The sequence below is a fragment of the Mytilus edulis genome, chromosome 3 (genome assembly GCF_963676685.1).
Source record: "Mytilus edulis chromosome 3, xbMytEdul2.2, whole genome shotgun sequence".
NCBI lineage: Eukaryota > Metazoa > Mollusca > Bivalvia > Mytilida > Mytilidae > Mytilus > Mytilus edulis.
The window spans coordinates 52,532,158-52,544,685 of record NC_092346.1 but is presented as its reverse complement, the minus strand read 5'-3'; the positions used below and the strand labels follow the sequence as shown (position 1 = coordinate 52,544,685).

The window sequence follows — 12,528 nt, the reverse complement described above, 5'->3', positions numbered from 1 at the left end:
TAAATGTTTTAGAAAGTTTCTAGTAAAGAATTGTTCTTTATTTTTAACAATACAGAAAAAAAATACATTTACGGGAAGTCACGTTTTAGATTCTTAGAACTATAAGTTCAGGTTTTTTAAAGTCTAAAAATATAATCACATTTTGCAATACATGTACAATATCTCATGTTAATGATATGGTCTATAACTGATTAATTGTTTTTCATATGAATAAGTGTTTAGTATGCAAAAAGGTAAAAGGATTGACCACAAAATAATCTTATTCCTGGACAGTTGACATACTTAGCATTGTTCTGTATAAAAACTTGACATTCCTGATATGCTCTGTGGGTAGGAAGGGAAAACATTGTTCTTTATATATGATCATACACAACACATTATAAAATGTTTTAATACATAGTAGAAAATGCAAGTCAAGGTTGTCATTTGCATATAATTGGTGAATTAATATCTTCACCAATAAAGTATATGTTTTTATGGTAAAAAAAATAATTAATGTGTAAACAGGATCTTCAGTCTGGTTCTCTTGTACATTTTGTAATTTAACAAATGAACAGGATTTGCAGTATGAATCCCAAGATTACTTTCTGGCACATTTACGCTAGCTGTGAACTGAGTTGATGCAAATTAGAAAATGATATTCATATGCATACATGTTCACTAAATCACAATATTGCCATAGAAATTGAGTGTTTGATCTGTCAGCAGCTAAATTTATGTGTCTGTTGTTCTACAAATTTGATGAACAACATCTAAATGAAGTATTAAAGATCCACCCATACTTTAAATACACCTACACTGTCTGTTTATATACACACCCTTTATCAAGTGCATTTCATCAACACAGATGCACTTTAATGGTTATAGGTTATTTTCGTGTAAACCGCATATGGGTGTCATAAATGATAAATGTTATTAAATCTTAAATTTCATATTTTTGTTAACATCTTAATGGGTACTTGTGCTGTTTTTCTATCATATTTTGTCAGTTGTCTGTTTTTTGTGTTGCAAAATTAAATTTTGCAGGTGGTACAACAAATTGAATTTTATATCATAATGAGTAAGATGATTTAGCCAAATTAATGTGTAATGGTACCATATTAAATAGGGTATTCAATTACTTGCTTTATAATAACTGAATATTTTGCAATGTGTCAAACGAGGCTTTATGTAATTAATGTTTTATCACTTATTTATGTATTTATTCATGTACATGTATAGTTTGAGCTTTATTTTGTTATTTTTGTGAGGTGAAAAGATGGTGTCAAATATGATTTTGTACCTTTAAAAAGATCCCATGAACATATTTGAGGTTTTTAGCACTTCTGTAAACTCTGGTCAGCATGCATTACTCAATAACAACAAAAAATCCAAGCACAAACAATTGCACATTGCATCAAATAATTAATATAGATACATACATCTAATTATTGATGTTCTTGGAAAACAATCTAATATAAAATCAATTCTGATACCAGCATGGTATCATGGTGCTGTTAGGCCATGGGGAGAACCCTGCATAATTAGAAAACGAACTGCATACAAACACATATTTAAGAGAAAGAACGATTCAAAAACTTATTCACAGAAATAAAAAAGTGTCACTTTTACTTCAGTTATATCCCTTTATTACTTTATATGATATGAAAGTGGGGGCATCATCTGTGTCCCATGGACACATTCCCCTTTTATTTGTTGTTATTATAAAACAATTTCTGAGAAAACCCACTATTAAGGTTTGTATGGACAGCTAGTAGGGTGTTTTTCATGTACAAATTAATGCAACTAAGTGAACTTTATATGTATTTCTGCTTGGGTTATAATGTAACTCCTTTTCTTCTTCAGAATTATATAATTTACATTTAACGATGATTAAAGTGTTTGTTTTTGTTTCCTACAGTGGATTTGATCTTTTTAAACTGAAGTTAATCAGAATAAGGTGGCTTTATTTTTGTCTACTGGAAAGTCTCCAAACACCTGATGTAGTTGATTGTGAAACTTAAGAAAAATATTACATCAAAACCTAATCCTGCGATAAAATATACTTGAAATGAGATGTAAAGAAGATTGTTTCGACCTTTTTCTATAAATACATTAAGACCTGTTCATATTTTCGAATCACTGTGTTTGTGTTGATAAAAGAAGCTTTTTCTGTATCAAACTGGGAAAAATCTGGCAAGAGATGAAAATAAACAGTTTCTAACATGTCAGTTTACAATGGGTTAACCAAATAATAAATAGATAAATTGTGTAAATATTTGGGTCTTTTCCTGTGTTGCTATAATTGAGTTATAAAATATTACAATTGGAGATATGAGGTTGATTATTATGAGATTTCAGTTTGAATAGTTAATGACATAAAAAAAAAAAAGCAGTTTAAGGAAAACAAATTCAACACAATACTGAATAGAATTAATAGTTATGAAACCCAGGGGAATTTTTATTTTATCCAGATTTTTACCCATAGAAATAGACTTTCTTTTCACCATATCCCGGCAAGGATAGTAAAGCTTTTTACCGTCACCTTTATACTACTGTTTTAAAACTATATATTGATTTGGAAAGGGATTCATAATTTATCCTTTCAAATTCAATGCAAATTATCAAACAGAGGTCTTATGTAGAGTAAGGTGAAGTCTTGACCTGAAAAAGGTTTATTTTTGTGTAGTAATGTATTGGTTTTAACATAATATCAATGAGGTTTAAATGTACAAGAATAAATTTGACCCATTGGTATAGTTTCACTGTCAATATGCATTAGAAGATACATGTTATAATAAATCAATGTTGGTTTGAAGGCTAACATTCATTTTAAATATATTTATAGACGTAATTGTACGTCTACTTAGTTTATACTCTAAATATCAACCAAATAAGTAATATGTTAGGTCAAGGTAAGAGATTAATGGAACGTTACACAATTTCCTTTGTAACACCTGTTGTATAATCGTTAAGTATCTATATAGCACCTGTTTTACATGTTCATGATAATATATTATGCTATACTTCTTCAGCCTCATAATGAATTAGTTGCAAGGGTTGGCAGGTAAAAGTTCTCTGTCTGTGTTACAATCAGTCATGCAAATATAATGTTTATATACTAGTACTTAAGATTCATTGATATTTTTTAGCTACTTATTTTCATTGATTTTTTGTGTACAGACATTGAATGTATTGGCTGCACACATACATCTATGGTATAAGCAAACCACAAATGTCAGTTCTCTGTAGTATTTGTATTTATACTTTAGTTAAAAAAAATCTTTCAAACTCGTGCATGACATGAACTTTTTTTTCTTTTTCAGTCATATTTTACAGACTACAACATGGATAGACCCTAGAAAAACAGTAAATCAGCAGCCAAACCTGAATGGTCTACAGAATGCTCCCCCACCCCCACCACAACACTCCCCTAACGTCTCACTACAGAATATAGGGCCCCTTCCACCAGGATGGGAACAAGCTTTCACACCTGAAGGGGAAATGTATTACATAAACCATATGGAACGGAATACAAGTTGGATGGATCCTAGATTAAGTAACTACATTTTATTTTATTAGAATTATGCTTTGTAGTTAGTACTATGTATGTACTAAAGTTACATTGTACATATTATAATGATTAAGAAAAAAAGGGTTTTTCTTTCATGAACAATGATGAAGTAGTTAATTTCACAGAGTTCCTAAATAATCAAAACCAAATTCTGAAACCTTAAAAAAATCATATTTCTCAGTGATTATTTGACATTAAATTGATAAAATCTTAGTTTTTCTGGTTTAAAGCAATTATAAAAGATCATTAATTTTCAGTATGCTATTATAAAGGCATCTATTAAGAACAAGCATCCTCTTGGTTTTAGGGATCTGACCTTAAAGTCATGCTTAGGGCATGAAGTAATTAATTACATAGTGCAGTGTAGCAATAGGACAATCCATCAAATAGGTCTATTGGTTTTCCTGCAAATGAATTGAAACATTTCTTTCTATAAATATAAAGTATACATAAACAAAACAAAAAAGATTCTTATATAAAGAGCATGATATAAATAGCTTCCATCACACACGATTTTGATGTTAAATAATTGTCATTGTAAGATACCTTTTCTTTGTAGTTCTTACCACAGCTCAGAGAATGCAAGATGTTAGACTACAGCCACCACCACAAATATCAGCACAACCAAAATACAGTCCCACAATACAAATGACACAGTTACAAGCTGAAAAAGAAAAGCTGCGAAAGAGGCAGGAAGAAATAGATCGCCAGGTACAATAAACTCTTAATCTATACTACTAAAGGAAGAGACCAATTTCATTGAGCTGCAACTCCTCTGAAACCATACAAAGTCAGAAATATTTGTGATATGACATAAATGTAGTGTTTGGTACTTCCTTAATTCTTTGAAACAATCTTTTTTTCCACAAAAATCACTTTTCTCAGAAAATAACCCAATTTAGAGACCATTATCAATCTGTGTGCCCTTTAGTGCATGCTAAGTCAATTTACTGCCAGCAAAATTTAAAACTCTTTGTTTCAGCACTTGCCTAATTGTACTGCGATATTTTGGGCATCTTTTAGTTATTATACAATGTTTATATAAATTGCGCCAATGTACTTTTGTTTTATTTACTTCAAATGTCTGAAATTCATGTTTTCAGTAATGAAAAAGGCAACTGAATTCATACTGCACTGATTCAAATTAAGTTTCATTCTGATGCAAATATCCATCCATGCCGCCTTAATTGAATTCACATTTTAGTCATCTTTGGATAATTCACATTTTATAATATGTACATTAGCAATATTTACATTAGTCAACACAGATTTGTGAACTATTGTATAAAACTCAAAGTTACATTATGATCGTAACACCTAGTAAGTGATACCACTAAAAAGGTCTATATGGAAACTAATTTGACATATTTCTGAGTCAGAAATTGTATTTATATTTTGAGATGATTCAGTTATAATCATTGATTGTTTTAAGATGTCAGTGTTGGTCGATTAATAGCAGTTTAAATGCTTTTACTTCACAGTTTGTATTTGTTGCTTGTTGTGAGAAAGAAAGCAGTGTCTATATAGCTGTCATTTTCTACTCAGATTGGAGATTTATAGACATAAGATATATATCTGTCAATTAACTACTCTGTAACTCTACAAATATTTTGAATAATTTGTTGACTTTACTCATTTAAAGAAAAATAAATTAATAGTCAATATTTCATCATTGCTTTTATCAAAACAAACCGATAAGATTAAGACATTTCTGGAGATTTGTTTTGCACATCTGTCTTTCTTCATTTCTATTTTGCATCAATTATTGTATTGTTATAATAAAAAAAAAAAGATCACAGACACACAAAGAAGGAAAAAGTGATGATTACAAAAAATGTAGAGATTTTGCAGGCTTTATTTGTTTAAAACTGATATCAAATCAAAAATTTTCAAACATAGCTAGAAAATTGTCATTTTGCCGATATGTTTGTCTATTTTACTATAAAGAGATACTCCTTGGAGCATGTATGCTGCAATTACACTAACATCTATGTCTATTTTCCTTTAGGAGATGCTCCTTAGAGCACGTATGCAGCAATTACAACAAAGTGGGGACAGCAATCTGAAGCAGGATCCATTACAGTCCGACCCATTCTTAGGTCAAAACCCCTCGTCTGACCACTCAAGACAAGCTAGCACAGACAGTGGTGTTGGTAGGGTCACAGGATTATTTGTTAATTTCTTAATGATGCAAAAAAGCATTTGTTAAAAGACTGAATATTTTCAATTTATACATGGTTAAAAAAATAATATCAAAACTAAAAAAGGTATTGAACTTATTTCAAATTCCTTAAATACACAATAAGTGGATTTTAAAATATTATTTCACTGGTACAAAAACACAGCGCTGCTTGAACAATTTATCTCATTTTAAACTGAAACTTGGATCAAAATATGATTTTATAACGTGCACATAAATAAGAATTGATACTTTATCTGAAGTAGCTTAATATAGCAAATTAACTGTTTTAAAGGATAATGACATTGTATTGGCTGCTCACCTTTTACTTGGAACTTAAAGTTACATGCATATACAGGAATATGTGTTTAATTAATGTGTAGTACATCTACATTGGATTGACTCACTGACCAAACAAAACCATGTGGTTTGTAGGAATGAACTGTAGACTAGTGATGTAGTTAAATAGCTTTAAAAAAAAATATTTTACTAATTCATGTCTAGATTTAATGCCTATATAGATAAGACAACACATCACATTGAATATTTTTAAAGGGAAATTTGGGGTAAATATCAATTAGACAGCAACCTAACAACAGATATATGGAGGAAATGGTGCTGTCATTTATAACTTAGACAAATTATGCAGTAATTGTGCCCAATGAATCAAATGGATACACACAAAACTTGAAGATGTAAAGAAAATAAGAAATAAAAGTGTTCTATTTTTATATTGAAGGTGGAATGGGCACAGGGACCAGCTATAGTTTACCCAGAACACCTGAAGATTTCCTGAGTAACGTTGATGAAATGGACTCATCAGACTCAAGTACGAGCATTATATTTTTATCAGAAAAATTAGTTTTAATTATTGCTTGTATGATGCTTTTAAATATCTACTGATTGCATGTAAGCACATGGTGACTTTTCTGCCATGATTAAATCAGTATGACCCTGCATGCCTGTCCTTGTGTCCTTCCTATTATTAAATGAACACGCAAAAAAGTTTTGAGATTCGTTAAAATCACAGTATTAAGACGCTTTTAGCAGCTTTTATTCAAATGTTGATTAGTATCCATGATTACACTTATGCAATACCAATCGGCCAATTACATAAATATAATAACTTGCAAACTTTAAAATGCAATAGCAGATTCACATGAAAATGTGGGAGAAATCAAACTTGGTGTTTAGATATGATATTTTCATTTTAAATTTTAAACAGGCCACAGATTTAATGATTTTGGAGGAATGGACATTGGAAGCCTAAGTACAGATGATACCAGCAACATGGATAGTGATAATTTAGTGCCAAGTTTACAGGTAATATTTACATATTTTTTGTCAAGGATGACACGAATTACCAAATATATTGGATTGTACAACATACTACAACTGACTCCAAAACTCATATCCTCAAAAAATAGATGTTCAAACAAAAACAACAGGCGCATGATCCAGACAGACTTTGTACAGACACAAAATGCGGTGGATTTAACAGTTAAATGCTCCCACAGACCTCCCCTTTTGCCTTTCTAGATCATATGCCATTAAACACAATAAAAAAATCTGCTTATCAGCATGAAAAAAATAGAAATTGAAAAAACCAACAAACAGAAAATAATGCATGAAAGTACATGTAGAAAACTTTAACATAAACATTGTTTGTGGAAAAGACCTTTATAGAGAATTGTTTAATTTCTGAGATAATTCCACAGAGAAAATCATATAGCTGACAGTAATGTTAGAATTTAAAGTTAACACTTGAGGAGACTGCAACAAGTGCTGATGATAATTTAAATACAGCCATGGACATAACATTGAAATATTCACACTTATATCATGTTTCATTTTGTATGTTTTTAATCTTGTATTTATCCACTGAACACTTTCTTAGATATATTGTAAGTACTAGTGTTGTATTTTAAGAACTTGATATCAGAAAAACTTCTGAGAATTTAAAGACATAATTATTTATAGAGGTTTTGAAACAAACAGTAAAGATGAACATTACATGGTACTGCTGAATGATCTTCCTACACTTGATTGAGTATTGATGAAAAATAGTGAACATAGTTTTATACTGTTATTTTGTAATATTTTTTTTTTTATTCCAGGAGGACTTATCAGGGGACTTAAATTTAAATGAAATGGACGTCTTAAATAAAGATGACAATGGCCTGTTAACATGGTTATGAGGTCGAATGCCAAAGATCAAAGTTCATTGACCACATTTCAGCCATCATGTGTAAAGTGTTCTTCTCATTTTACCAATGTAGTTTTATTTCGATCATCAAAATGTTTTCAAAAGAAGAATCTCAGGTCGAACTGAGAAAAAAAAGGAAACATACTGGGAGAGGACATAGAAAAGACGAATTAAAAATGTGATGGATTGCCAAAGAATATGCAGGGAAAATATAAAAAGAAAAACATATCACTCTTTCTATAGTTCCTCATTTCATGGGAATATGGAAAACTGTTTCTTATAGCTCTTATTAATTAGAATCAAATTTTCATTATCATTGTCAGATGAGAGCTCGTAAAATGTAAGGTAAAAGTCATCTTTTCAAAACGCTTTGATGATCCAGGTCATTGTTGACAAAATACTTGATATATTCCATGTTGCAATGGTAAATGTTGTTGTCATATTTTCCCATGTGGGAAGATTTTTGTTTGTTTATAAATATTTAATAAATAATTATTTTTCCAGTAGGATTTTTTTTATAGAATATCAGGGAAAAATTACAAAAAAATTTTGTATTGACATATATATATCATGAAATATACATACACACCATCCATCATGGAGTTATACACATATACATACACAAAAAAAGTCATTTACGTTGTATCATTATTTCATAGTCAATCAAAATTTGAGTATTCAGTGAATGGTAGAGTCGCTTTTGATATAATAAGTTGTGCAATGATATCTTCCGTCAAACAGCGGCTTTACCTCCATTTTGTTTTCTATTTTGTTCATGTTTTGTTGATAAGCAGCAAAAACAAGTTATTTGTTGTACTACACATTCAGTTCTAAGTATCTTGTAGACTTTTCTAGACTATTGTGTATTTATTAGTACTTTGGTAATTGCAGTTTATGACTTCTTTTACCTTGTGTAAAAGATAATGAAGTTTTTAGTTATATTATTACAGTTTCCAGCTTTTATCTATCTTTTTCTTTTTCTTTTAGTAAATCTTACTGATTTGAGAAATCTCTTTTTATTTGTTGTGGAAAAAGTTTTGCTGATAATTGTTTATGTCTGATTAAAACAGGATCTTTCTTTGTCTTAATTAACTCAAATGTGGCATGAATGTTGAAGGGAATTCAATCAAAGGTTAACTTCAATGTCAAGGTGAAATGATCCCAATTATTAGATTACATAGAGGGAAAGAAATTATTAATGTCAACAAGAATGGCATATTTATACATCATAAGATAAAGTTACCAATGTCCAAAATCAAAGATTTAAAAGTCAATCATTACTGATAATTTACTTGCCTTTGATTTAAGAAATTAAGCTTAACAATTTATTGTTTATGCCTGGAATTTTGTCCATGAAATAAAAAATCTATTTCAACATTATAAAATTAAGTAGACTGTTCATGCTGCTGTAACAGGAAGACATTGATAGTTTGATTTTAATCGGGCAGGTTATTTTTTTAACCCCTTTGTGAAAGCTTATCTCTTAACTTACGTCAGTAAAATGTCATTGTGTACATGCATATTAAATATAAATACAAAGTATATATTATTATTTTTCCAATCTATGCAATATACTCCAGTTGTATTTATTTATATGTTCAAAAAGTAGAATGGACAAAAAGTATATAGAAATTGGAGGACCAATTGAAATTAATTTTAAGTTGTTTTACTGATTTAAAAAAAAATGTGTAGCTAATAAGAAGTTTATATAGCCTTTTACAGAAATATTCGAACATCGAAATTAAAAAGAGAAAAATTAAGAAACAAAAAGGGGAGAATTTAAGAAATTTTCTTTCCGACAGAATTTGATTGAAATAGTCTGAAGATATGTTAAATTAAAATATGTCTTTAATTTTTACAAGTAAAACGTTTTAAGATTAGATTTTGTTGGTCCACAAAATTGAATAGGTATGTTATTAAAAGTATGTATTAAAGAAAACTTTATATTTCTATCATTTATAATCACAAGTTTTAAATAGATAGAAAATTTAGATATTAATATCTAGTATGAAAATGTAAGAAAAAAATATATTTGAAGGTTGTAAAATATACTATATTTAGAAGGTTTTAATACTGGATTGAATATAGAGTTTCAAATGTTATTGTAATGTGTTTACTAACAGTTTGGGTCATTTAATTTTTAAAACATTTTAAAACCTCTTGTATGTTTTATTTAGATTATTTGAAAATGGCCCAGAATTTTAAGCAATTTTCAGTTACAAAACATACTAAAAAATTATTTCAGAGTCTATATTTTTAATTTTCAAAGTTGTTGCTTTTAATAGTTGCCTTAGCAACTTATGTGTGATATTCGTATATTAAACCTGTGATTTTTGTCGGAGATCTTTGCAATTTTTACCTCATGTATTTTAATGCTTGCTGGCAAGAGGCTGAATACAAGATTTTTTTACTGCAGCTTATGTAAAATATTGAGTTCAACGGTCAGTTTTCAAATAGCAGCTCACTGTTGTTCACAGGAGAACTCATTTAAACTTTTGTTGTATTGTGTGATTCCAAATTTGTTGAATTTGTGTGACAAAATTTATTTTGATACAATCACCATTTTGATAAAAATATTCTTAATTTGGAATTGATATTTTTTTATATTTGATTAAAGGCAGTTATGATATGAGCAAAATTTACATTCCAATGTCCAAGTAAAAAGGGTCTCTTTGGGAAGAAAAAAACCTTAGAGAGGTTTACTGTGGCATTTATATGATAATTCAATAAAGTTTTGAAGAGAATCAGGGAAATTAATTATAAATACCCCACTGAGACCCTCGACACAATTTTTCTCACAAGGTTGAAACAACTGTCATACACAAACAATTTGTTGCTGTTTGTTGACTTGTGGTTGTCATGACTATATTTAAATATGCCATAAGGCAGATAGTAAATAACTTGCATATATTATTAATAATTGCATTGAGGATGTGTTTCAATAGATATTTTTACTTTTTATTAGATAAGATTTATTTTCCCCTCAAATAATGTGCATTTTTGTGGTGCTAAAATTTTGTATGTTAATAGTATTTTCAAACTTTTAGTTGCTCATTTATAGAGCTAACTATGTATAATTTGGTCGGGTGTTTTCTTAAATTTTAATGCCACAAAAGTTGATAAATATTTAAAGATGCACAGGTTTTTTTTTGTGTTAACTCAACCTTAGACAAGTGCTAGATTTATTTTAGATTTCTATGTGTACAGTTAGTATTGATTTTCATTTGATATTTGTGTAGTATAATTTTATAATTTGTTTCATTTGTATAAGAATCATTTAGTTCAGTTTTTATTTCAAAATCTAGGATCAACTCTAAAATAGTTATGTCAGATCTTAGACATCAAAATCTTTTGAGTTTCGAAATTTCTAATATGTGACCAATATAAGTTTGGTAATAAAACCACCATAAAACTAAATATAAAGCAATATGAAAATGTACGAAGAATTATGATGAAGTTTTGGTTTCCTTTCTCCATTAAAAAAATCATAGCTACACCTTCACACACTAAATGTTTGATTTAATGGTATGAAAAGGGCTTTTATCATCTCAGAAATTCAGAAAAATCATCTTTACACCTTCACACTAAATGTTGGACTTAGTGTAAGATAAAGGTTTAAATCCTCTTAAATTTCATAACATCATCCCACATTTTTACACACAAACTTGTATTTATGAGTATAAAAAGGCTGTAAGGTGGGTAATTTTACAGACGAGATATGTGTAGAAAAAAATATGCAAGCAAATAACTCACTGTTGATTTGGACATAATTTAAATAAACTCTGTCAGACTCTACCCATATCAAATTAAAATTAGATGTGTTATGTATACAGTATAAGAAAAGAAAAATCACACATTTATATTAGGATTAAACTGAAACTGGACACTGCCAGAAACAGAACACCAGTTCTAGGACATAACTTTCAGTATTTATTAATTCATTTCATTCTGTTTTAGAGTTGATCAATACAAACCGTTTTGTAATGTTCCGTTTATTTTTGTAAGTTTATAGACATTTTTATATTTCACTTCCTCATGCATTGAATACCATGAACATTTTTCGATACTTCAACTTATGCATAGCAAGTTTAACATTGTACATATGATCTCAATAAAAAGAAAAGGCATGGAGATTTTAAATTTGTAAAAAAAAGTGAGAAAATTGTTATATATGTACCTTAAGCCTGGGTACTTATATTGTAAATAAAAAATCAAAAAAATCAAATAAAAATAGTAAATAAACTTGAATTGTCTTTTTTTTATTCCTGTGGTGAGACTGAACAAAGCCACTTTATATTTTATTGGACAAGGTCCTTTGATAATATAAAAGGCGTGGAGATTTGCAATTTTTAACTGAATTTATAAGTTATAAATAAAATTCAGTCTCTTAATTATTCTCCTTTGTACAAAATATGTTCTAAATTACCAAAGTTTGATGGAGCATTCTCATATTGGACCTTTTAAAATGGTTTGTCAAAAAGGTTTTTAAATGGTTTATTGATTTTGAGAAGAACAGGAGGAAAGCATCTCCGATCTGGTTCCATACAATAACTTTTAATTGGTGAAATCCTTTTCAAATCTTATATCGTT

At 29.1% G+C, this 12,528-nt stretch overlaps 1 protein-coding gene across 1 annotated transcript in view; it reads left to right on the top strand.

Annotated features, from left to right (window-relative positions):
• Nucleotides 1-12,186, top strand: part of LOC139516812 (transcriptional coactivator YAP1-A-like) — a 29,210-nt gene extending 17,024 nt beyond the window's left edge. Inside the window, exons 2-7 of the mRNA XM_071307135.1 lie at nucleotides 3,306-3,538; nucleotides 4,113-4,264; nucleotides 5,562-5,706; nucleotides 6,472-6,561; nucleotides 6,958-7,055; nucleotides 7,850-12,186. Of these exons, the coding sequence (XP_071163236.1) occupies nucleotides 3,306-3,538; nucleotides 4,113-4,264; nucleotides 5,562-5,706; nucleotides 6,472-6,561; nucleotides 6,958-7,055; nucleotides 7,850-7,930 (799 nt within the window). The 3' untranslated portion in view covers nucleotides 7,931-12,186. The remainder of the gene's footprint in view (nucleotides 1-3,305; nucleotides 3,539-4,112; nucleotides 4,265-5,561; nucleotides 5,707-6,471; nucleotides 6,562-6,957; nucleotides 7,056-7,849) is intronic.
• The last annotated feature ends 342 nt before the right edge of the window (nucleotides 12,187-12,528 follow it).